Raw genomic sequence first — 27457 nt, forward strand, 5'->3', positions numbered from 1 at the left:
TATACAGTTTATCGACCACGAGAGCTACGCGTTTCCCTTTCAATCTATTTTCCTTGAAAATTGGATACAGAACTTTACGCCGTTCTGCAATTTCCTTCGGGAACTGGTTATCCATGCCTATTTTCGTGCAAGCAAGTATTTTACCCAGGCTTTTAACCATTATTTTATCATTACAGAAAGCACATTTGGCAACGATTGGGCGTTCATACCTTTGCCGGAAGCGGTGTACACGTTCGAGTTGGACTTTGTTGATAGCTTCGCGTGGGGTCTGATGCGCTGCAAGGAGGAACTATCTAACTACAGATTCAGGAACTTCTCCTTCTTTCTCTTTGATACCTGTAAGTACCAGATTATCTCTCATGGATCTAGTGTGTATGTCAAGTAAGGCTTCTCTCCGAACGCCGTTCTCCTTTTAAAATCTCTTCGGTTTCAATCTTATTGACTGTCCGTTTTAGCTTGTTTGTGTCTTTCTCCAATGTCGCAGTTTTTTCGTCACTCATCTCAAGGCTTGCCTTCAACTCTTTTATATCCGTCCTGACTAGTTCAAGTATACCCAGTTTGACATTTTTGATTGTAACTGATCTGTTTCGACCTTTACCATTCCCGGTGGTGAAAATATTAAATAGTCTGTGTCTGTACAATAGTCACGTTTCGTTTTGAAATAGGTTCCCCTGTACTCCGACATTGAATATTACGTTTTTATCTTGAGGTGGTCTACATAACTGTGTTCAGTCCGCCTTCTTCGATTAGTGTTTTTCTTCATCATGAAGAAAAGCACTAGAGAGACATGATTCATCATGAAGAAAAGCACTAATCGAAGACGGCGGACTGTACACAGTATTAATTTGAGGATGTCCATCACCCATTTCATATGATGTGTTACGAATTGTAATTCGTATTATGTTACGAATTTGCAAAACCTACTATATGGTATGGATTTGCAAAACGTATGATATTGTAATGAAACAGCAGGGAGCAGGTCTCGAACCCTCGACCTTTTAGCCGGAAGTCCTGCGCGCTATGGACTGTGCCGCAAAAGCATGCTCGTGCGGCAGTGTCGATTTCCGCTCTTTTAAACCCAGGGTCGTAACACTATGTTACATTCTAGCTATGTGTCTAACATTAGTTAGCTGGCTAACGTTAGCGAGGCTAGAGGTTGGGGTTATGTTAAAGGGTTAGGTTAGGGAAATGGTTAGCTAACATGCTAAATAGTTGCAAAGTAGCTAAAATTGAATAAATAGTTAAAGTTGCTAATTATCTTAAACTCTGTGATGAGATTAGAATTATATGCCTAGCCATTTCACGTCGGTTACACAAACACCCTACCTTCGTTTTTGCCATCTGTCTCATGTAACCATACCAAATATCATACTAATTTGAGTGTCACGGATTTACATTTTCCATGTTACCTCTAGTCTTTGAGACCAGACTTTTATTTGTCAATTTGCTTTCATCCTGTGCCTGAAAGACAAATATCATGTCTCTCTCTTTCACTCCATACGCACCCACCCGCCATACGCACCCTTTCTGCCCCTGAACAAGGCAGTTAACCCACTCTTCCCCGATAGGCCGTCATTGAAAATAAGAAGTTGTTCTTAACTGACTTGCCTAGTTAAATAAAGGTCAAATACATTTTAAAAATCTGAGGATTGTGTCTGTCAATAGTTAACTTTTGGTCTCAGTAAAACACAATTTTATGGGCATTTTACGATGGTAGGTGAGGTGTATTAGTTAATAAGTAACCTTGATTCTCTACCCTTTACTAATACAGTTCCAACCTGCTGTTCTGCTTTGTTCTGCAATGTGATATTGTTTAGGTAGATGACAATCTCTTCTAAAATGTGTAAAAGGGTGATTATGCAACTTCGGGCACTTTGGACGTGCAAACCTTCAGAAATGAAAACTTATTCAAACACCATTTTACCAGTATTGTACTTGTCTTTGATTTGTCTAGAAACTATATCTGATAATGGCTGCGATCGTAATATTCAGGAATTTCTATATTTTGGTCATTTTTCCCCAGACAGCCATAGACAAATGTCATTCCCATCTCGTCATTAAACATCCATTTTAGTTGAAAATGAAATATCATACAATTGATTTATAACGGATTTCTTATACATTTGTACATGAACTTGTATTGAATATTATTTAAAGTGATTTTTAAGGTTTTCCTAACATTAATAATTCAACATGACACCTGAATGGATAAACTTGCCTTGGTGACAGCTGAAAACATGCATCTATCATGAAAAATAAGATATTTCCACCCAACCCTTCTGTGAGATTATGATAACAACCATATGATTTCCATATCTAAAACAAATAAATGTATGTAAATTATACATAATATACTCATTTACCTCAAAAATATGGGGTAAATGTGGTGGAAATGACATCTATGTAAAAAAAAAAAACGTATGAAAACAATATTTTATTGCAAACTTTTTGAACAACAACCATTGTTAAACATTTCATTAATATAAGACAAAGTAAGATTCCAAAACACTGGAACTAGCACTTGAGAACAATGCGTTACAGATGCTACAAATAGAAATTCTAGCACATATATAGAAGGAAGAGTTAATTGAGAGCTACACATGTTTTTTTATGTATTATTTTATGCCCTGCTTTGTATGTACTGTATAGTGATTTACCAAGTGTATCTAAGGATTAGAACGGTTGGGGCCAACGCGACTCATGGTTTTCACAAAAGCACCACTCTCTGCGTGAACGTCTTGCACGATACCAGGGTAAACGTCCTGATCCTACTCCACCACACACCACTTCCCAATCAATGCTTCACTTAGATCTTCAATGGGCTGGATGGTGCTTTGAGATGAGCTGAACTTTCCATCTTGGTCTGCCTCTGTTTTTTCAACCAGAGTCACAGTCTGTGGGCTGAAACAGCTGCAGTGATGTGGAAAGGAACAGAAGCAACTGAGTATCCGCCAAGTTATCTCCCCTGGACTGTCGGTGACCATCTGGAAACACAGGAAATTCAAAAAGTTATGCACATTCAGGAATATGTAATCATAGCATAGTCTAGTGATAATATATTTGTATAACAAATGTGAAATTCGACATAAAATAACCCATAACTATTACTTGGTGTATCTTCATTGTCCCACGGATTGTCTCCAGGTGATCCGGTAGGAGGGCCTCGATGCTCTCTATCGCCTCCTCTGAGATATATAAGAGCTTGATAGCTGACTGATCTTTTGACAGTACCTCAAATACAGTTTTTCCATTTGGGAGGTCCTTGCCTTGTGCCACAATTCCATCTGCTCTTCGTTTCACAGCTGCTCCTACCCCATCAGCTGGGCATTTTCCATGTCCGGCTTCTAGGAAATTCCATGTAACTCTGGAAGGCCATTTCAAAGGGAAGGGTGGAGAGATAGTATACATTATTTTTAGACCTATACTGGGTTATAGGGCCATCACTCACAAAGTGTACAGCAGTAGCCGATGGGCAGAGCTCAAGGAAGTAGGTCAGTGTTTTTGAGAGATGGGCCCAGATAGAAACTGTATCATTTGTGGTATATCCGGCACAGGTGTGGAGGGTCACCTGCTTGTGAGAATCACCAAAGTGAACTGCCTGGATTTCACTGGTGTATTTACACAGTTCTCTGCAAAGTCAATATGCACAATTATCTCCTCTTTCCCCAGATTCTCTTTTAATTATCTCTGTTTGGAGTATTGGTGTCGAATGTTGTACACGTGTTTCCCCAACTTCTCTTTCAATCCGTTAGAGAAGTCCTCCAATAGAAGCTGTAGTGTGCCACATACCTTTTCTTTTACTGTCAAATGTACAGTGAACTTCTCCATGTTTCCCTCTTTGTTTTTCTTCTCTCTCTCTTCAGCTTTGTTTTCCCACTCAAACCACCATGACTGCTCACCAGCATCAAAGTCAGATGCTTTAAGCTCTTTGGCTTGGCAAAGGGAGCACTCTCTATACATGCACTCTTTCTTCAGGTTCTCACAGCTCAAAGACTCAATAACTTGCTCAATGTTGCTGCAGCTGATCACGTTGTGATCCTGTAGTTTGTCCACCATGAACTGGAGGTTGGCGTGGGTTTTGCAGAGACGTGTCCCTATCCTGGACAGCTGGCTTGACAACCCAAAAAGGACGTCTTTTGCAGAATTCACAGTAGGAAATTTGAATTTCTGAGTATTCCCTCAAACTTCTGATAAAGGCTCTGAATTGTGCCATTCAAGAAGTGCATCTGCTTTTTTTTCTTGTTCCTCGTTAGTGTGTCCTTTTTCCCTGTAGTTGCTCTGCTGTTGTCATCACGTTCATTGAATCTAGTGATTTTCTCTTCTGTGGCAGTGCTAATTCTGTTACACTGATTTTTCCTGGAGTATTGAAGACTTGATGGCCTGTTTTCATTTGCCCTCATTGCTTTTGCTGAAAAGCAAAATTCTCTGTTTGCGGCTTTGACCAGGCCATACTTTCTCAGGATGTTGCCTCTGAGCATTTTTGAAGCCACTTGTTTGTCTTTGGCACTGCACATTTTTTTAATACTTTTGTTTTAACTCTGCAATGATTGCATTTTGAAACAATAAAATCCTTCTCAAGTTCTTCGGAGTTCCCTTCATTTGCTGTTTTGTCTTTGTCTTTGGGGAATCTTGTCTCTCCATTTTGTTCATCAGTCGATCATACCTTTTTTTGTATTTCTCAGCTTTCCGTAAAGCATTTATCAAGTTTGACATTTGTCATACTAAGATCTCTGTATGCTTTTGAGCGCCCTCTTCCAACCTTTTTCCTTCCAGCAAGTATTCGATTTCTCATTCCTGTTGCAGACAATGAGGAAGGGCAGGTAAGTTATGGGCAGGTATGTTGGCCTCATGTTCTGGCTGCAGGTCATCTGGTGACTGAGGTGGTGTTGCCTGATAGGTAGGTCTCCATTGCAACGGTTCTCTTTAAAGTCTGTCTTCTATTCCGTTGGTTACATTTCCATTGTCTTCTCTTGTTTCTTTGTTGTCGCTTTGTAAGCTCAGAGATAGATTTCACTTCTCCCTTCTCTTTTTTTCTTTCAGTATCTCTCCCTGTCTTTTTGCAGATGTTCCTGGTATCGTATAGGATTATTTTTTATTTTTTATCTATTTGGCTGTTTTATGTGGCATCTTCAAAAAATAAAGACAAATACTACTCAGTTTTCAACTTGTGCACACCTTGGAGCATTTTCTAGATTCAATTATTTAAAACATGATTAAATAAGCCTAAAGTAAATAAAATAATAAAAACAAATAAGATAATGGATTTGTGTCATTTCCACTTTCCACCACTTTCACCACCTTCCACACTTAAATTTGTGATGGCAATGGCACTTCTACAGTTTCTGGAGAAAATTGACAGACTGCTTAGCATGCTTTGGTTAGTATTACAGCTAGCATATCGTTTACACTAAATACATAAAATATAACAAAAAATTCGAAAGTTCTACCGCAAATTAAAGAAATTATAGCCTGTTTGGAAATGACTGACAATTAAAGTAATATTTACCTCGATTTTTCTTCAACTTCTGGACATCACATCTGGAACAACTGTCCACTGCAGCCATGTGCTTCAGTGTCACAATATGTTTCCATGGTAACTAAATTAACATTCTCTTGAAAACTTTATTAATGAGGAATTTGTCCTCAGCGGTGGAAATGACACCATTCCCAAAGGACAGGTATATTTTGTGTAAAAAACAATATAAAGGGCTTATTCACAATAAATATTGATATAGATTTGATTTAATTGACTCTTTCTGTAGTACATAATATTATATAATGTGTAATTATACATTGTTTCTCATAGAAAAACATAGCTTAAAAGTCTTGGTCAGGGACAAGGGCAAAAGAGTGAAATTGAGGTATAAAATGTATCTGAAAAGTATCTAAAATACTTGATAGAGAGGTGTTTTAAAAAGTATGGGGTGATTCCAGTGTGAACTGAACATACAGATATTTGTATTTCTTTTCTTTTTGATAAAATCCCCAAAATTGGCCCGAGGACATAGAAGTGCCCGTAGTTGCATAATCACCCCAAAACACTTAATCAAATCAAATGTATTGGTCACATACACGTGTTTAGCAGATGTTATTGTGGGTGTAGCTTAAAATACAGCCTGTATTTTTTTATCATTTCACTTGACCTTTCAAAACTGACCTCACTCTCACATTATGACCCTAAAAGAGGATCCCCTCCCTTCATAGTTACAAGCAGATCTATGAAACGATGTATGTTTGATTAGTGTAAAATGGCAGTCCTTTTTTTTATTTTTTTTTATTTAACCTTTATTTAACAAGGCAAGTCAGTTAAGAACAAATTCTTATTTGCAATGATGGCCTACCAAATGGCAAAATGCCTCCTGCAGGGACGGGGCCTGGGATTATTGGGGATTTTACATGCTGTGTAATAATAGGTAATAACAACTAATTACTTTGTTACTTTGATAAATTTCAGCCATATGTTCTACTGTATGGCTATTACTATTCTTTAATGTAAGAGTTGCCAATACTGCTTTGCGTATTGTTTATCGTATGTAGTGTTCTTGCGTACTGCCATAAGTGTTATTGTTGCTTTGGTTGCACAAGTACTTTTGCAGAACTGGTTTAAATTGTTGAATTGATAAACAGTCTTTTGCATGCACACGCTATCACAGCATTTTCCATAGTGGCCTTTATTATGGAGTTTTATTGTGCTGCCATAGGGGGGGCTTCTAGAGTCATCCCAGACAATTCTTGGAGCTTGCTCATGCGCAGAGTAATTTATGACCATGTGGTGCCAGGGCAGATCTGCCTGGAACCCAGAAGCGCTGTTTGACATGTTCCTGCACGGAGTATCGGAGGAAGTGAAAGACGAACTTGCAGGCCAGGAACTACTGATGGATCTCGACTCGCTCATCGCCTTGACAATTCAGATCAATCGGCGATTCCGGGAGCGAAGGAAGGAGAGGAGGTTTGATTTCACTTGCCCGCCCAAGGCTTCCTCCTCGCTTCCAAGACAATCCAGAAGTCCTCGACGGCTCCGATGCCTAGAGAACCTGATGCTACCTGAGTTCCCACGAGAGTCTCAAAGGCCTGCCAATTCACCTCTTCCCGAGCCGATGCAACTAGACAGAGCAAGGATGTCCCCAGCAAAACGCCTATACAGGCTTCACACAAAGAGTTGCCTGTATTGCGGGACTACTGGTCATTTCGTCTCCACCTGTCCACTAAAAGACCAGGCTCACCGGTAGGAGCGAGGATTCTGGTGGGCCATATGGAGAACTTTTCCTCTCCCCTTACACGCACCCCTTTTCATTTCATGTTGCTGTGGGGGAACCAGTCGAAATCTCTCCGATCAGAGCTTTATGGACGCTATCCTGGTGTCCGAGCTGGGCATCCCCACTCAGCCCCTCTCCATTCCCATGGACGTTAGAGCGCTGGACGTGCGCTCTATAGGCCGGGTCACCCACAATACCAACCCCATCAACCTACGTGTGTCAGGGAACCACAGCGAGACGATTCAATTCCTGCTTATCTCCTCAGGTTCCCGTGGTATTGGGATTCTCTTGGCTCCAGCAACACAAGATATCAGCTGATGTAAGAAGGGCTATATAAATACATTTGATTTGACAATCCCCTTATTGACTGGTCTGCTGGTGCAATCATGGTCTGGAGCCCATTCTGCAACGCTAATTGCCTGAAGTCAGCGCAGCCTGCCAAGGCACCACTCCTCCCTGTGGACGACTGTACTCTCTGTTGGGTCCGGAGACCAAGGCTATGGAGACCTACATTGAGGGTTCATCCGTCCTTCTGCCTCCCCCACCGGCGCAGTGTTCTTCATTGTGGAGAAGGACAAAACCCTGCACCCGTGCATCGACTACCGGGGCCTCAACAACATCACTGTGAAGAACCACTACCCTCTACCACTCAGCTCTCTGGCCTTCGAGCCGCTCCAAGGAGCCACCGTGTTCTCCAAGTTGGACCTACGGAACGCCTACCACCTGGTGCGGATACAGGAAGGGGAGGAGTGGAAGACTGCCTCCAACACGGCCAACAGTCACTACGAGTATCTGATCATGCAATTTGGCCTTACCAACGCCCCTGCTGTGTTCCAGGCTCTGGTGAATGATGTTCTCCGTTAAATGTTGAACCGGTTCGTCTTCGTCTACCACGACGACATCCTTGTTTTCTCCCACTCTGCCCTAGAACATGTGCTCCACGTCCGACAGGTTCTCCCACGCCTCCTGGAGAACCAGATTTTTGTGAAAGCAGAGAAGTGCGAATGCCATCGCTCCACCATCCCCTTCCTGGGTTACATCATCGCTGCAGGGAGTGTACAGATAGATCCCGGGAAGGTGAGAGAAAAATTTAAGAAAAGCAGCCAGCAAGTGCTAAGCATATGTGGGAACTCTTTCAAGACTATTGGAAAAGTATTCCAGGTGAAGCTGGTTGAGAGAATGCCAAGAGTGTGCAAAGCTGTCATCAAGGCAAAGGTTGGCTACTTTGAAGAATCTAAAATATATTTTGATTTGTTTAACACTTTCTTGGCTGCTGTATGATTCCATATGTTATTTTATAGTTTTGATGTTTTCACTATTTTTCTACAATGTAGAAAATAGTAAAAAAATAAATAATAATAATCCTTGAATGAGTAGGTGTGTCCATACTTTTGACTGGGACTGTATATGTATATTGCATAATTATAACGCTTTACTAATACTGTTTACATGTGTGCATATCTTCGTCATGTAGGACCACAACAATAAGATTCCAAATCATTCGAATTGCCAAAATCATATAAACATCCTCGAATGTAAAAAGTTGTGTCTGTGTGTGTGTGGTGGTGACTGGTGGTGACTATCAAGAGTACAGTGATGGGCCTCAACATCATGTTCTAACCAGACAGCACTATACTGAGAAGAACCAAACCAATCAGTTCTAAGTATATAGCATTCGGGTGAGGGCATACCAGCCAACCGTTTTTACATGGATTTAGTGACCAACAGTTTTTTACATGGTTGATAATTTCCCCCTTGACATTTTACACATTTTGTTACGTTACAGCCTTATTCTAAAATTGATTCAATTGTTTTTTCCCCTCATCAATCTCCACACAATACCCCATAATGACAAAACAAAAACAGTTTTTTTAGAAATTTTAACTAATGTATTAACATTTTTAAACAGAAATAATTTATTTACATACAGTTGAAGTCGGAAGTTTACATACACCTTAGCCAAATACATTTAAACTCAGTTTTCACAATTCCTGACATTTAGTCCTTGTAAAAATTCCCTGTCTTAGGTAGGTTAGGATCACCACTTTATTTTAAGAATGTGAAATGTCAGAATAATAGTAGAGAGAATGATATACACTGCTCAAAAAAATAAAGGGAACACTTAAACAACACAATGTAACTCCAAGTCAATCACACTTCTGTGAAATCAAACTGTCCACTTAGGAAGCAACACTGATTGACAATAAATTTCACATGCTGTTGTGCAAATGGAATAGACAAAAGGTGGAAATTATAGGCAATTACCAAGACACCCCCAAAAAAGGAGTGATTCTGCAGGTGGTGACCACAGACCACTTCTCAGTTCCTATGCTTCCTGGCTGATGTTTTGGTCACTTTTGAATGCTGGCGGTGCTCTCACTCTAGTGGTAGCATGAGACGGAGTCTACAACCCACACAAGTGGCTCAGGTAGTGCAGTTCATCCAGGATGGCACATCAATGCGAGCTGTGGCAAAAAGGTTTGCTGTGTCTGTCAGCGTAGTGTCCAGAGCATGGAGGCGCTACCAGGAGACAGGCCAGTACATCAGGAGACGTGGAGGAGGCCGTAGGAGGGACACAACCCAGCAGCAGGACCGCTACCTCCGCCTTTGTGCAAGGAGGAGCACTGCCAGCGCCCTGCAAAATGACCTCCAGCAAGCCACAAATTTGCATGTGTCTGCTCAAACGGTCATAAACAGACTCCATGAGGGTGGTATGAGGGCCCGACGTCCACAGGTGGGGGTTGTGCTTACAGCCCAACACCGTGCAGGACGTTTGGCATTTGCCAGAGAACACCAAGATTGGCAAATTCGCCACTGGCGCCCTGTGCTCTTCACAGATGAAAGCAGGTTCACACTGAGCACATGAGCACATGTGACAGACGTGACAGAGTCTGGAGACGCCGTGGAGAACGTTCTGCTGCCTGCAACATCCTCCAGCATGACCGGTTTGGTGATGGGTCAGTCATGGTGTGGGGTGGCATTTCTTTGTGGGGCCGCACAGCCCTCCATGTGCTCGCCAGAGGTAGCCTGACTGCCATTAGGTACCGAGATGAGATCCTCAGACCCCTTGTGAGCCCATATGCTGACACATGCACATTTGTGGCCTGCTGGAGGTCATTTTGCAGGGCTCTGGCAGTGCACCTCCTTGCACAAAGGCGGAGGTAGCGGTCCTGCTGCTGAGTTGTTGCCCTCCTACGGCCTCCTCCACGTCTCCTGATGTACTGGCCTGTCTCCTGGTAGCGCCTCCATGCTCTGGACACTACGCTGACAGACACAGCAAACCTTTTTGCCACAGCTCGCATTGATGTGCCATCCTGGATGAACTGCACTACCTGAGCCACTTGTGTGGGTTGTAGACTCCGTCTCATGCTACCACTAGAGTGAGAGCACCGCCAGCATTCAAAAGTGACCAAAACATCAGCCAGGAAGCATAGGAACTGAGAAGTGGTCTGTGGTCACCACCTGCAGAATCACTCCTTTTTTGGGGGTGTCTTGGTAATTGCCTATAATTTCCACCTTTTGTCTATTCCATTTGCACAACAGCATGTGAAATTTATTGTCAATCAGTGTTGCTTCCTAAGTGGACAGTTTGATTTCACAGAAGTGTGATTGACTTGGAGTTACATTGTGTTGTTTAAGTGTTCCCTTTATTTTTTTGAGCAGTGTATTTCAGCTTTTATTTCTTTCATCACATTCCCAGTGGGTCAGAAGTTTACATACACTCAATTAGTATTTGATAGCATTGCCTTTAAATTGTTTAACTTGGGTCAAACGTTTCGGGTAGCCTTCCTAAAGCTTCCCACAATAAGTTGGTTGAATTTTGGCCCATTCCTCCTGACAGAGCTGGTGTAACGGAGTCAGGTTTTTAGGCCTCCTTGCTCGCACACGCTTTTTCAGTTCTGCCCACAAATGTTCTAGTGGATTGAGGTCAGAGCTTTGTGATGGCCACTCCAATACCTTGACTTTGTTATCCTTAAGCCATTTTCCACAACTTTGGAAGTATGCTTGGGGTCATTGTCCATTTGGAAGACCCATTTGCAACCAAACTTCCTGACTGATGTCTTGAGATTTGGCTTCAAAATATCCACATAATTTTCCTTCCTTGTGATGCCATCTATTTTGTGAAGTGCACAAGTCCCTCCTGCAGCAAAGCACCCCCACAACATGATGCTGCCACCCCCATGCTTCACGGTTGGGATGGTGTTCTTCGGCTTGCAAGCATCCCCCTTTTTCCTCCAAACATAACGATGGTCATTATGGCCGAATAGTTCTATTTTTGTTTCATCAGACCAGAGGACATTTCTACAAAAAGTACGATCTTTGTCCCCATGTGCAGTTGCAAACTGTAGTCTGGCTTTTTTATGGCGGTTTTGGAGCAGTGACTTCTTCCTTCCGTAGCGGTATGACGGATTTCTGTTCCCATGGTGTTTATACTTGCGTACTATTGTTTGTACAGATGACTGTGGTACCTTCAGGCATTTAGAAATTGCTCCCAAGGATGAACCAGACTTGTTATAATCTGAGGTCTTGGCGGATTTCTTTTGATTTTCCCATGGTGTCAAGCAAAGAGGCACTGAATGTGAAGGTAGGCATTGAAATACATCCACAGGTACACCTCCAATTGACTCAAATGAGGTCAATTAGCCTATCAGAAACTTCTAAAGCCATGACATAATTTTCTGGAATTTTCCAAGCTGTTTAAAGGCACAGTCAACTTAGTGTATGTAAACTTCTGACCCACTTGAATTGTGATACAGTGAAATAATCTGTCTGTAAACAATTGTTGGAAAAATGACTTGTGTCATGCACAAAGTAGATGTCTTAACCGACTTGCCAAAACTATCGTTTGTTTTGGCAACAAGACATTTTTGGATTGGTTGAAAAACAAGTTTTAATGACTCCAACCTGAGTGTATGTAAACTTCCGACTTCAACTGTACATATGAGATGAGTAATTCAAGATATGTAAACATTATTAAAGTGGCATTATTAAAGTGACCAGTGATCCATTTATTAAAGTGGCAATGATTTTGAGTCTGTATGTAGGCAGCAGCCTCTCTGTGTTAGTGATGGCTGTTTAACAGTCTGATGGCCTTGAGATAGAAGCTGTTTTTCAGTCTCTCGCTCCCAGCTTTGATGCACCTGTACTGAGCTTCACCTTGCGATTATGATAGGTCAGCACCTTACCACAGAAAAACATAGAGAGAGATGAGAGAGAGATGTCAGAAAAGTCAGAAATGGCATTATAAATATTCACTTACCTTTGATGATCTTCATCAGAATGCACTCCCAGGAATCCCAGTTCACAATAAATGTTTGTTTTGTTCGATAAAGTCCATAATTTATGTCCAAATACCTCCTTTTTGTTTGCGGGTTTAGTTCACAAATCCAAACTCACGAGGCGCGAGCAAGTCCAGGCGAAAGTTCAGACGAAAAGTCCAAAAAGTTATATTACAGTTCGTAGAAACATGTCAAACGATGTATAGAATCAATCTTTAGGAGGTTTTTATCATAAATCTTCAATAATGTTTCAACCGGACAATTCCTTTGTCTTTAGAAATGCAATGGAAAGCAGCTAACTCTCACGGGCGCACGCGAGACTGAGCTGATAACACTCTGCCAGACACCTGGTTGAAACAGCTCTCATTCTCTCCCCCTTCACAGTAGAAGCCTCAAACAAGGTTATAAAGACTGTTGACATCTAGTGGAAGCCTTGTGAAGTGCAATATGACCCCATAGACACTTTAGATTGGATAGGCAATGACTTAAAAAACTACAAACCTCAGATTTCCCACTTCCTGGTTGGATATTTTTCTCAGGTTTTTTCCTGCCATATGAGTTCTGTTATTCTCACAGACACCATTCAAACAGTTTTAGAAACTTCGGAGTGTTTTCTATCCAAATCTAATAATTATATGCATATTCTAGCTTTTGGGCCTGAGTAGCAGGCAGTTTACTCTGGGCACCTTATTATCCAAGCTACTCAATACTGCCCCCAGTCCCAAAGAAGTTAAAGGCACAGTCAACTTAGTGTATGTAAACTTCTGACCCACTGGAATTGTGATGCAGTGAATTATAAGTGAATAATCTGTCTGTAAACAATTGTTGGAAAAATGACTTGTGTCATGCACAAAGTAGACTTGCCAAAACTATAGTTTCACAAGAAATTTGTGGAGTGGTTGAAAAACGAGTATGAATGACTCCAACCTAAGTGTATGTAAACTTCCGACTTCAACTTTATATATATCGACCATGACAGTTTACAATCTAAGGTAATGCCAAGTAATTTAGTCTCAACTTGTTCAATAGCCACATCATTCATTACCATATTCAGCTAAGGTCTAGAACTTAGGGGATGATTTGTACCAAATACAATGCTCTTAGTTTTAGAGATATTCAGGACTAGTTTATTTCTAGCCACCCATTCCAAAACAGACAACAACGCCTTGTTAAGAGTTTCAGTGACTTCATTAGCTGTTGTTGCAAGTCATCAGCATACATGGACACACATGTTTTGTTTATTGGTAAAAATAGAGTATAGGGCCTGGAGAGCTGCACTGTGGTACACCACACTTTACATGTTTGACATTAGAGAAGCTTCCATTAAAGAAAACCCTTTGAGTTCTATTAGATAGATGGCTCTGAATCCATGATATGGCAGAGGTTGAAAAGCCATAAAATATGTTTTTTCAGCAGCAGGTTATGGTGCAGAATATCAAAAGCTACACTGAAGTCGAACAGTACAGCTCCCACAATATTCTTGTTATAAATGTATTTCAACCAATCATCAGTCATTTGTGTCAGTGCAGTACATGTTGAGTGCCCTTCTCTATAAGCATACTGAAAGTCTGTTGTTAATTTGTTTACAGAGAAATAGCATTGTATCTGGTCAAACACAATTTTTTCCAACAATTTGCTAAGAGCTGGCAGCAAGTTTATAGGTCTGCTGTTAGAGCCAGTAAAGGCTGCTTTACCACTCTTGGGTACGGAAATTACTTTGGCTTCCCTCCAGGGCTGAGGACAAAGACTTTCCTCTAGGCTCAGATTCAAGATTTGACAGATAGGAGTGGCTAAAGAGTCAGCTACCATGCTCAGTAGCTTTCCATCTAAGTTGTCAATGCCAGGAGGTTTTAGTTGGGATTATGGTTCATTGTTTAGCTAGCTAGCCACATGTCTTAACAAAAGACTCTACTATTCAAGTAACCATTTCAATAGAATGTCACTGCGACAACTGTTGATAAACATAGCTGGTAAATTCGCTCTGGCTATCTGCTCCGATGCCAGAGTGCAGAATAACTGAAAAATTTACAAATGCTCTACACCCGTTGAATATGGCCAGTGTCAGTAAACATTGGCAAAAATGCGTAAATTGTTGCCAGCAGCACTGTTGCAGTCACCAATGCTCCGGACAACATAAAAACCGCCTAACCAACTCTGCTAGGGTGGGTAAAATAGTCAGTGAGCTGTTCTCTCATTTGTGTCTGGAACAAACTAGCCAACGTTAGCCAGTTAGCTAGGGTGCTTGACAGCTGCTGTTTGGACAGAATGCTTGGATCAACCATTAAAGAGTTGGGTTGGGCAAAACCCTTAAGAGGGTGTGAACGATGCTGAATGGGTGTAGAGAAAGAAGAGCTCTCCAAACCAAATTCTTCAAAGGCCATTTTCACAAAAGTGAGGATACAAGTTTATAAACTTTCAAAGCAGAATTACTTTCCCATTGTTCCTTAACTGTAGTGTATGATATACCATTTTCTTGCTCTGTCTACTTTTATCCAATGTAAAAAAAAACACTATTTAAAATTTTACTACATAAGACAGAATCGAGCCTGTCCGTTCACATATGGTTAAAATTTGGCCAGCTATCGTTAGATAGTTAGCTTCCTAGCTAGCTGATGTTCACTTAGCTTGCCTCATCAATAGCCTGCTTTAATAACAGATTACCAAATAACTACCTATTTCAATATTGAAATCATTAACCCTTGGCCTACAATAGCCACACCCTGTGAAAATCCCCATCAAAGTCTGTCTGTCTGTTTGTCAGACCAAGAGACATCCCGAAATGTGGTCTTATGAAAACGTCTGTAGCGAACGAACGGTTTGGCCTGCAAACTATTAACACTCAGCTGAGACTATCAAGAATACGATGGTGTTCTCTGTTTTGCTCTAGGGAGCCTACAAGCCTCACAAGACTCATCTGAAGTCGGTACAGCCTCTTCTTCTAACTTCTGTCTGTTGTGCCCAAACGGTTTGGGTTACACACTAATATGACCCCTCTGTGGAAAGCTGAGACTCACAAACACGATGGACTTCAGAACAAACTTTGTTTTGATTTTTCTTGGGAGTATCTGTTGTTCCATGTTGTGAATCTGTTATTCAATGTGTTTTTGTTGGCTAATAGCAGTAATGCCAAATTAAATGTTTCATCCCAAAAAAATAGAATATATTTTTATACCTTAAAAATTTCAAATCAAATAGCTAAATGATAGTTTCTTTACTGAAAATCTATCGAACTTACCTCTTTATTATTGTCCGAAATTGTTCAGCTTTCACTGTCCCCTTTCATCTCTATGTTAAAAAAATCTGGTTATAGAGCAGTCAAGCCCTGATTGGTCAATTGTGTTTCAGTAGATGGCTACAGGCTGTTTATTGGCTAGAATTTCCTGTTATAGAATTATAGTAAGCAGTTGCGAGAGCAAAATGCTTACTATATCCTCTGCTCTACATTTATTTTCTCTCAACTCAAGTGTTTGCTCACGCAATGATGTTTCATCTTGCTCGCGCACTTTTAACTCACACCCCTGGTAATGTTTGATGAGCTGGCACTCCCATCGTTGCCACGAAATGCCAACTCCTGTTTCCCTAGGTAGCATGATGTAGCATTAATTAACCAGATTTTGAAAGACCTAGCTATCTTCAAATCAAATTTTATTGGTCACATACACATGGTTAGCAGATGTTAATGCGAGTGTAGCGAAATGCTTTTGCTTCTAGTTCCGACCGTGCAGTAATATCTAACAAGTAATCTAACAATTTCACAACAACTACCTTATACACACAAGTGTAAAGGAATGATTAAGAATATGTAAATATATGGATGAGCGATGGCCGAACGGCATAGGCAGGATGCAGTAGATGGTATAGAGTACAGTAATGTAGGGTATGTAAACATTATATAAAGTGGCATTGTTTAAGTGACTAGTCATACATTTATTACATATTACATTTATTGTGGTCCCGTGTGGCTCAGTTGGTAGAGCATGGCGCTTGCAACGCCAGGGTTGTGGGTTCATTCCCCACGGGGGGACCAGGATGAATATGTATGAACTTTCCAATTTGTAAGTCGCTCTGGATAAGAGTGTCTGCTAAATGACTTAAATGTAAATGTAAATTACATCCAATTATTAAAGTGGCTAGAGATTTGAGTCTGTATGTTGGCAGCAGCCACTCATTGTTAGTGATGGCTGTTTAACAGTCTGATGGCCTTGAGATAGAAGCTGTTTTTCAGTCTCTCTGTCCCAGCTTTGATGCACCTGTACTGACCTCGCCTTCTGGATGATAGCAGGGTGAACAGGCAGTGGCTCGGGTGGTTGTTGTCCTTGATGATCTTTTTGACATCCTGTGAAATCGGGTGGTGTAGGTGTCCTGGAGGGCAGGTAGTTTGCCCCCGGTGATGCATTGTGCAGACCTCACTACCCTCTGGAGAGCCTTACGGTTGTGGGCAAAGCAGTTGCCGTACCAGGCGGTGATACAGCCCGACAGGATACTCTCGATTTGTGCATCTGTAAAAGTTTGAGTGTTTTTGGTAACAAGCCAAATTTCTTCAGTCTCCTGAGGTTGAAGGGGTGCTGTTGCGCCTTTTTCACCACGCTGTGGACCATTTCAGTTTTTCCGTGATGTGTACGCCGAGGAACTTAAAACTTTCACCCTCTCCACTACTGTCCCGTCAATGTGGATAGGGGGGTGCTCCCTCTGCTGTTTCCTGAAGTCCAAGATCATCTCCTATGTTTTGTTGAGTGTGAGGTTATTTTCCTGACACCACACTCCGAGGGCACTTACCTCCTCCCTGTAGGCCGTCTCGTCGTTGTTGGTAATCAAGCCTACCACTGTAGTGTCGTCTGCAAACTTGATGATTGAGTTGGAGGTATGCATGGCCACGCAGTCATGGGTGAACAGGGAGTACAGGAGAGGGCTGAGATCGCACCCAGTGTTGAGGGTCAGCGGGGTGGAGATGTTGTTTCCTACCCTCACCACCTGGGGGGGGCGGCCCGTCAGAAAGTCCAGGACCCAGTTGCACAGGGCGGGGTCGAGACCCAGGGTCTCGAGCTTAATGATAAGTTTGGAGGGTACTATGGTGTTGAATGCTGAGCTGTAATCGATGAACAGCATTCTTACATAGGTGTTCCTCTGGTCCAGATGGGTTAGGTTAGTGTGCAGTGTGATTGCATCATCTGTGGACCTATTGGGGAGGTAAGCAAATTGGAGTGGGTCTTGGGTGTCAGGTAGGGTGGAGGTGATATGATCCTTGACTAGTCTCTCAAAGCACGTCATGATGACGGAAGTGAGTGCTACAGGGCGATAGTCGTTTAGCTCAGTTACCTTAGCTTTCTTGGGAACAGGAACAACGGTGGCCCTCTTGAAGCATGTGGGAAGAGCAGACTGGGATAGGGATTGATTGAATATGTCCGTAAACACACCAGCCAGCTGGTCTTTAACTTTGCATTGTGCATATTCATGTTCAATATCCGTTGTTCAATCAATGTCAGATCTATCCGTGAGCTGCCTAATGTCTTAAGAGCTATCTGGCTTTGGATGTGAGACATAGATTTCTCATGCTTGTTGAGTGCTATAGGCAAGTTGTTCAAGTCGCAGTAATCAGCTCTTGTCCTCACGCTATCGCTGGTGGAGAACAGCAGCCAGGGGAAGCAGTAGAGTTGGCTGCTAGCAGCACAGCCACAACCAGTCTTTCTGTTGAGACCACTCAGATTGAAATTGTTATTTTCTGTCCCTTCCTTTTGATGTAGTTTTTTTTATGTACAGTGGTTGTATGAATTTAGGATCTATCATCCCACAACTGTCCCAAAGTCTGTTTTGGAATATTTATTTCTCGCACAGAATGATAAACTGACCAATATAATGTAAACCTTTCTACTTTGAGCGAAAGTAGATTGACATAGGCTAGGGATTTTACTGTTTGTTAGGCTACTCGTCTTGTTGGTTGAGGAAAAGTAAATGTGGACAGTTCTTCTAACATCTTCAAAGTGCACGTCAGAATTCAATAAGAAGGACGCATGCTGTTGAATCCCGATTTGTCTGTCTTCACTTGTACTCTTGAGCTTCAAGGCCTGCAAGTATGACCCAAACACTTGACAGGCATTAGCTAAAGGCGTCTGCATGCTTCCCATCAAAATATCATCATATATTATGAAGACATTTTATGATATTCGGTAGCCGAAGTCTAAGCCCCTTCATCTATGATTGGTCAACAGTAGGGGTTTAATAATAGTTTTTTGTCATTCAAGGAGAGATGACTCATTTTCATGAAACTTTTTTCACTTGAGAAATACTGCACCAAACACCTTAGTTAGATGTCAAATTGTGCAACTAATAGCGCCTCAGAAAAAAAGAGTCAACTCAAGAAATCTGTAATTAATTTTATCTTAGATTCATTCTGACTATCTTCAGGAAGCTACGTTATCAAGTGGGACAGACCTTACTATTGCCACTTTTTTCACATTTTTCAAGCGAAGGTCTTTTAAGGGAGTATACGAGGCACAAACGTTCAATTCGCCTAGCCTTGTTCAGCTAGGAGCAAACCAAACCTAGTATGCAGATGCCTTAATAAGAATTGAGATATGTGAGAGAGTCATGTGAGTGAGAGGTACTTCAGAGCATGGTGATTTACAGCCGGGAGAAGGAAATTGTAATTATTAGATTCAGCCCAAGGGCACATAAATTGTTTTAAGGGGCTCTTTTTTTTTTACAGCTCACAAGGGGGCATGGCCATCAATGCCGCTGGGAAATTCTCGCTCCACACCAAAGTCATCATGTCTTTTCATGGGGAATATGAACCCCTGTGTTGGTGGTATTACCATGGCTTTTTAAAGTTTTGTTCATCCTGTGCTGTTCCCTGTTGGTGTCACTTACATACACTGAAATGAAAAATGAACTCTGAAGAATTGTCCAAGTATATTTCAGAACAGGAGTGGAAATTTTTATAATTTTTTATTAGGATCAGCAACCATTAGCTACTCCTCCTGGGGTCCAAACAGGAATTAAGCAATATATCATTATAAAACAATAGTCTACATCATAAATAAAACCATACTTCTACACCTGCATTACTTGCTGTTTGGGGTTTTAGGCTGGGTTTCTGTTAAGAGAATTATGTTCTCAATGTTCATCAACTGAACTTCAATTAACTACTGTCTGCAACCCAGTTTTTATAAGATACTGGTTGAAATGAAAACAGACAGAGGCCCAGCCTACAATATTCAAATGTTTATTCACGAGAGCGCTCTAAAGTCAAGAATACAAAGACATCCATTTTATAGCTGCGCACATACTCTCACACAAACAGTAGATATCCTACGCACATACATACACACTAACATTAGGAGAGCTATCTTCTTCTCTTCAATTCTCACCACAGTTTCTCACTACCCAGCTGACAGTTCCAGTCCCCCCCAGATAAAGGAAACCTGGAGGGGTGTTCCCTGTCCTATCTTATCTTCCCAGAGTTATAGCCGGGTCGGTTCAACCATAGTTTAATTGTTTCTAGGTATTTTCTTGAGCATACACACATTTCTCTCTCTCCCAGTCTAACCAAGTAGGACTTATGTTTAATACTTTTAATTACTCCTTATCCATGCTACATAACCTCTAATCCTTAATGGTTAAGTTTCCGGGTAGAATTATTGAATCATTTATATTTAAACCTTATAAACTCTTTTATCAGTTTCTGTACAGCACTTTGAGATATCAGCTGATGTAGGAAGGGCTATTTAAATACATTTGATTGACAAGGCATTGTGCATTATATGCATTTACATATTTACACAATATTACATACACTACCTTTCAAAAGTTTGGGGTCACTTAGAAATGTCCTTGTTTTTGAAAGAAAAGCACATTGTTTGTCTATTAAAATAACATCAAATTGATCAGAAATACAGTGTAGACACTGTTAATGTTGTAAACGACTATTCTAGCTGGAAATGGCTGATTTAAAAAATATATATATGGAAAATCTACATAGGTGTACAGAGGCCCATTATCAGCAACCATCACCCCTGTGTTCCAATGACACGTTGTGTTAGCTAATCCAAGTGGATCATTTTAAAAGTACAATTGATCATTAGAAAACCCTTTTGCAATTATGTTAGCACAGCTGAAAACTGTTGTTCTGATTAAAGAAGCAATTAAACTGGCCTTCTGTAGACTAGTTGAGTCTCTGGAGCATCATTTGTGGGTTCAATTACAGGCTCAAAATGGCCAGAAGCAAAGAACTTTCTTCTGAAACTTGTCAGCTTTCATTTCTCAGAACAAGAATAGACTATTCCATGCGAGAAATTGCCAAGAAACTGAAGATCTCGTACAACGCTGTGTACTACTCCCTTCACAGAACAGCGCAAAGTGGCTCTAACCAGAATAGAAAGAGGAGTGGGAGTGGGCCCCGGTGCACAACTGAGCAAGAGAACAAGTACAATAGAGTGTCTCATTTGAGAAACGGATGCCTCAAGTCCTCAACTGGCAGCTTCATTAAATAGTACCTGCAAAACACCAGTCTCAACAGTGAAGAGGCGACTCCGGGATGCTGGCCTTCTAAGCAGAGTTGCAAAGAAAAAGCCATATCTCAGACTAGCCAATAAAAAGAAAAGATTAATATGGGCAAAAGAACACAGACACTGGACAGAGGCAGAGTGCCCCTAGAAGGCCAGCATCCCGGAGTTGCCTCTTGTCACATTGGTATAAAGGGTCGGGAGACAGGTTCTTAACTGACTTGACTAGTTAAATAAAAATAACCACTGATTCTGTGTGAATTTGTGTCGGAGGAGCAAAGTAAATAGGCATGTTAGCATCATAGATTTGGCCGGTGGTGACTTGTGGATAGACACCGGCTGGTATGCAGTTTTAACCAATCAGCATTCAGGATTAGAACCACACGTTGTATAATCAGAGCATAAAGCAACGCATATTAAATATTTTCAAGCTGTTCCTTTTTTATATACTTATAACATCTAAAATGTAGGTGTGTTTCTTTCTTACAGGACAAACATGTCATCAATAACTTCCAACCGAACACATCATCTAACTCTGACAGCTGCTCTTGGGGTTTTTTGTTTACTTTCAACTGTCACGAACCAGCTAGAAGTTCGTAACAAAAAGGGAGACAAAGTGGAGATATGGAATAACAAAATATATTTATTATCTGAAGTAAACTAAATACAATTAACAATGGTGTGTGTAGTCAGTAATCAGTAGTGTAAGTGTGTGTTTGCATGCATAAATGTGATAATAAGGGGTGTTGAAAGGTGCCAAAGCAAACAGCAAAACGGCCACACAAAATCTATCAGTGTCTGCATGGAGAGTCTCTTCAATAAATGGGGAAGAGGTGTATTTATCCTGGGACACACCCGAGCTCGGGTGTGTCCCATTTCCCTGACGACCCTCCCGGCTCCGCCCACCGACATCCTATTAAGGAAAAGAAGAGCAAAAAAACAAAATTTGGCAGACGGAGTGGGAGGGTCGTCACACAACCATCATCTACTGAATTCCCATCTCGATTGGGATTTGCCATTTTTTGGCAAAGGTAGATGTTTCGTATTCTACCCTGAAAAGCCAGTGGAAAAGCCGCTTGTGTTGCTCTGGTTCTGGCCACTGGGTGTGAGATAGGAATTAAAATTCAGGAAAATACATTTCGACATCGGTAGCTGTGTTATGACAGATGCTGACATCACAGAGTGAAATTAATTGACAACGGCGAAGACAAACGACAGTGACTTTGTTTATGGTCCTGCTATAACAGGGAGTTGTTTGAAGTATGAGGAATATTACAAAACCCTTGCTAGCTGTAAGTTCCCTTTGGAAGCAGCATACACTGTAAACCCCCAATGTGCTGTCATTACTCAACTTTTAAGGAAACCCATTGCACTTAAAACCTTTTACTTCACTAGGCTAAATCAAATTTTATTGGTCACATACACATGGTTAGCAGATGTTAATGCAAGTTATTCTTGGAAGTCTTAAGCAATTCTACTTTGAAACCAAAGTATACACCTCACAGTGTTATGGGCTTATAAAATGATTACACATGTCAACATGCCTGCATTAAATTTGAAATGTGTTACATTTTGAGTTTCCATCCCAATTTTACATTTTATATACATCACAGAAGACTAAACTATAACAAGACAGTTTGATGTAGAAACACCAGGTTAGTCTTTTAAATCATCTTTATTAATTATGAAATCATAAAAAATATGAAAAACACTCCTCCCTTGAGGTCAAAGATGGCGCTTTTGGTAATTGATTGCAGGAAAGGGCTACTATATCTGAATACAGTTACTTAAAGTGATTTTGTAGTCATTACTCACACTGATAGTGTGACAAACTTATTCCAGGGAGGGGGCATAGTGTTAGCTGGTTTTGGGTTTTTCCTTTCGATGAAAACCTAGACACCCAGGTGAGGGGAGGAACTCTGGAGCTCTGTAAGAGTGACCATCGGGTTCTTGGTCAACTCCCTGACAAAGGCTCTTCTCCCACGATTGCTCAGTTTGGCCAGGCGGCCATCTCTAGGAAGAGTCTTGGTGGTTCCAAACTTCTTCCATTCACGAATGTTAGAGGCCTCTGTGTTCTTGTGGACCTTCAATGCTGCAGACATTTTTTGGTACCCTTCCCCAGATCTGTCCCTCGACACAATCCTGTCTCGGAGCTCTACGGGCAGTTCCTTCGACCTCATGGCTTTGTTTTTTCTCTGACATGCACTGTTATCTGTGGGACCATATATAGACAGGTGTGTGCCTTTCAAATTCATGTCCAATCATTTTCATTTGCCACAGGTGGTCACCAATCTAGTTGTAGAAACATCTCAAGAATGATTCATGGAAACAGGATGCACCTGAGCTCAATTTTGAGTATCATAACAAGGAGTCTGAATACTTAAGTATATAAAGTTGTTTAATCATTTAAAATGTGCAAAACATTCTTAACCTGTTTTCGCTTTGTCATTATGGGGTATTGTGTAGATTCATGAGATTATATTTTTTTTAAATACATTTTTGACTAAAGCCGTAACGTAACAAAATTGGGAAACAGTGAGGGGTCTGAATAGTTTCCGAATGCACTGTAGACACACAGGCTTTACTTAAGGATAGTGGTAGGTCATCAGTAAAAATGTAAAACAGTAAAGAACCAAGACAGCTGCCTTGAGGCATACCACACTCTACCTGGTTTACATTAGAACATATTCTATTAAAGAAAACCCTCTGTGTTCTGTTAGATAGGTGGCTTTCAATCGTCCTTAATGAAATATCTTCCTCAAGTAGAAGTACTGTTACTTTAATGAAATGTTACTCAAGTAGAAGTACAATTATTGGTGTAAAAAAAACTACTCAAGTGAAAATATAAATTAGCCAATTTGAAATCAAATCAAACTTTATACACAGGTTAGCAGATGTTACAGCGGTTGTAACGAATCTCCTAACCGTGCAGTGAAAATGTCAAACCAGTAAACAAATAATAACACAAACGAATCAAATTCACATAATGCTCAGGGTAAAAGGAATTGAGGTAAAATAAAAACGTGGACCTTGATAATTAGCTCATTTCGCTAAGGTTAGCTGAATGTTGTTACACATTATATTTTCCCTGCATTAAATTGAAAAGAGAGAATTATGTACAGTAGGAACTAAGTGCATTTGTTTTATGAGTTGTAACAAGGCACATCTGTTACCTAGGCCCCCATTGCAAAAGAGGTTTCTAACCTCAATGCTCTGAAAGGATAAGGCTCTTGTTGTCAGACAGGTTATTTTGCATTTCCGATGAAAAGGCATGATGGCATAGGTGTGCCTTGTCACTAGTCTAGTTGACACTAACAAGAGCCCTCTTTATGGTAAGGGATGGTTTATTTTCTTTCTCAATCCTGATTTCACTGTTAAGAGTTTAAAACATGTTTGATTTAAAGACGTCCTATAAACTAAACATGCTCTGTTCAAAAGTGTATTATTGTTTAGGAGAATGCAGCCATACACCTTTTATGCAGTCTAACTTGTCCTCAGGATAATGTTAACTAACTTGAGGACACTTTACATGCTATTTAAAAAATGTTTTTTAATTAACCTTTATTTAACTAGGCAAGTCAGTTAAGAACACATTCTTCAATACAGTGACGGCCTACATGCACTGTTAATAATAGCCTTTACGGTTTCCTTTTGTTAATGATTATCATTATTCTGTGTTTGTGCAGTAAAAACTGATAGAAACCTTTCAGAAAAACTGCATGACTCACCATACACTGATTATGGGTGAATTTGATTCAGATGGAACAGATTTTATAGGCATTTTAACATCATAGATTAAGCCTGTGGTAACTTGTTGAAAAGACAACGGCTGGAATGTGGATTTAACCGATCAGCATTCAGGTTTAGAAACACCCGTTGTATAATCAGAGCATAAAGCAACGCATGTGAAATCTTTTCAAGCTTTTCCTTTTTTATTTACTTAATGTCTGACGTTTAGGTGTGTTTCTTTCTTACAGGACAAACATGTCATCAAAAACTTCCAACCGAAGACATCATCTAACTCTGATAGCTGCTCTTGGGGTTTTGTGTTCAGTGCTACTATTTTTTGTTTACTTTAAACCCTCATCTACTGCATGTTCATCTCGGTTGGATGATTTGCCATTTTTGGCAAACGGAGATGTTTCCTCATCTACCAAAAAGCCAGTGGAAAAGCCGCTTGTGTTGCTCTGGTTCTGGCCACTGGGTGTGAAATGGAATTTTTCGTTCTGCAAAACCCATTTCAACATCGATAGCTGTGTTCTGACAGATGACAGATCCCTTTATGACAAAGCAGACGGAGTGGTTATTTTTCACCAAGACATCAGCTGGGACCTGAAGAACCTGCCTCAGTCTCCTCGTCCACATTTTCAGAAATGGATCTGGTTTCAATTGGAATCGCCAACAAATACTGCCAGAAAACCAGGTGTGGAAAACCTCTTTAACCTCACTTTGGGCTATAGACGAGATGCTGACATCACAGTGCGAAATGAATTGACAACCGTGAAGACTGAAAAGGACAGTGAGTTTGTGCTGCCCAAGAAAGATAAATTGGTTTGTTGGATTGTGAGCAACAACAATCCTGCAACTGGGACAGGAACCAGAGCAAAGTACTATCAAGAGCTGGTCAAACACATCAAGATACATCTTTTTGGTTCTGCTTTTACAGGGAGTCGTTTGAAGTATGAGGAGTATTACTCAACCCTTGCTAGCTGTAAGTTCTACCTTGCATTTGAGAATTCAATCCACAGAGACTACATCACAGAAAAGGTGAACGGACCACTTGTAGCAGGAACCGTACCAGTAGTCTTGGGCCCACCCAGAGAGAACTATGAACAGTTTTTCCCAGCTGATTCTTTCATTCATGTAAATGACTTTACTAATGCAAAGGCACTGGCTGACTTCCTCCTCCAATTGGACAAGAATGATGAGATGTATGTAAGTTACTTCACTTGGAGGAGGTACCTTAAGGCCAAGCCCCACCTCCAGAGAATAGAGGAAGAGTTTTCTCAACCTGTTTGTTTAGCCTGTGAATACATGGCCAGAGACAAAGGATATTATAATGTTTTCCACAACGTTTATGAATGGTACTTTGTTTGAGGGTTTAGCCAAAATATTGTAAGCACAGGAAATATCATTTTAGCTTAGCTATGTAATTTTGCTTCATTTTTTTAGTAATAATTCAAAGGGTGGGCATTCAACGTTTTAGGGGCGTTTTTTTTTTTTTTTTTTTTGTGAAAACATTTATTAAACACTTTGGAATTAGCTAACACTGTAAACTGTCAGGGAAAAATGACATACTTACCTGATTTGTTTTATATTAATAGTAAACGGTTATATATTTAACTAAGAGTAAGACTGGTCTGCTAATGCTGAGTTTTTATGGTGTCCACTCTAGCTTCCTGCAGTTAGTCTGGGTGTCTGGGTAAGGAAATGGGTTTTGCTAGCGATAGCTTGAGCTGACAATGACTTGGTGACAAATGTCTAAGAGCTGGCATTCTATAGACTAGATGTGGTGTGTGTGACCCTAGATAGAGATGGCCTGGAAGAGTTTAGATTAATGCCTCATTGTCTCATCTTCCTGGCATCTGGGAAACTTAGCCGATTTGGAAGTAAAACATCCCGTGCAGATAACCAGGAGATGGACCAAGGTGGCTTATGGGAAAGGTAGAAATGACTGACTATGCATTTAGGGCCTATACAAGATCTGTTTTTTCATTATCAGTTAAGCTCAGAGCAAAATACAACTTAGAGTGTGCGGTCGACGGTTACATTATTGCAATAATTAATCAATGATGAATAAAGATGATTGTCCAAGTCTCTCTCAGTACTGAATTTCCACTACAAAACTCCAATATGCTGTCATTACTTAAGGAAACCCTTTGCACTTGAAACCGTTTACTGCAGTGGGCTAAATCAGCTGGTCACAGTGATTCTTCGTAGCATTAAACAAATCTACTTTGAAACCAAAGTATACCAAGAGTGTGCAAAGCTGTCATCAAGGCAAAGGTTGGCTACTTTGAAGATTCTAAATATAAAATATATTTTGATTTGTTTAACAGTGTTACGCGGAGTGGAACCGGGGAACCCAAGAGCAGACTCAGACGAAGTAACCAAGGCATTTATTGAAACACAGGGTGCAGGTCAGGGGAAGCTTGGGCGGGTTGCTGGAAACCAGGTGCGGAGGCTGAGGCTGGAGCGAGAGGGGTTGAGACAGGGTTAGCAGGTCCGGATGGGAATCCAAGGGAGTTGTAGAGTGGGGAATCCAGGACAGAGTAGCAGGATGACGAGACGTGGGACTGGAGACAGGGGCTAGAGTCAAGGCGGGCAGAACTGTAGCGGAGAGGAAAACAGCATCAGGCATGGAAAACGAGCATAACAGGATCTGAACAGTAACAAACTGATAGAAACAGACTGACTGAGCAGA

The 27457-nt window shown here is 40.9% G+C and overlaps 1 protein-coding gene across 2 annotated transcripts; it reads left to right on the forward strand.

Moving 5' to 3' along the window:
* Nucleotides 1-209: 209 nt before the first annotated feature.
* LOC139582609 (4-galactosyl-N-acetylglucosaminide 3-alpha-L-fucosyltransferase 9-like) lies at nucleotides 210-26850 on the forward strand. 2 transcript variants are annotated; one of them, XM_071412751.1, is made up of 2 exons: nucleotides 210-338; nucleotides 25011-26850. In XM_071412751.1, exon 2 carries the CDS (start codon nucleotides 25018-25020, stop codon nucleotides 26128-26130), a length of 1113 nt encoding a protein of 370 aa, XP_071268852.1. In that variant the 5' UTR covers nucleotides 210-338; nucleotides 25011-25017; the 3' UTR covers nucleotides 26131-26850. The 2 variants fall into 2 exon arrangements, with proteins under 2 accessions (XP_071268852.1, XP_071268853.1); XM_071412752.1 differs by lacking the exon at nucleotides 210-338 and adding an exon at nucleotides 24294-24365.
* Nucleotides 26851-27457: the final 607 nt, after the last annotated feature.

The sequence above is a fragment of the Salvelinus alpinus genome, chromosome 8 (genome assembly GCF_045679555.1).
Source record: "Salvelinus alpinus chromosome 8, SLU_Salpinus.1, whole genome shotgun sequence".
Lineage (NCBI taxonomy): Eukaryota > Metazoa > Chordata > Actinopteri > Salmoniformes > Salmonidae > Salvelinus > Salvelinus alpinus.

Bases quoted from the DNA above. Each gene is read 5' to 3' on its own strand.
- LOC139582609 (XM_071412751.1), top strand. From the start codon at position 25,018: ATGTCATCAAAAACTTCCAACCGAAGACATCATCTAACTCTGATAGCT.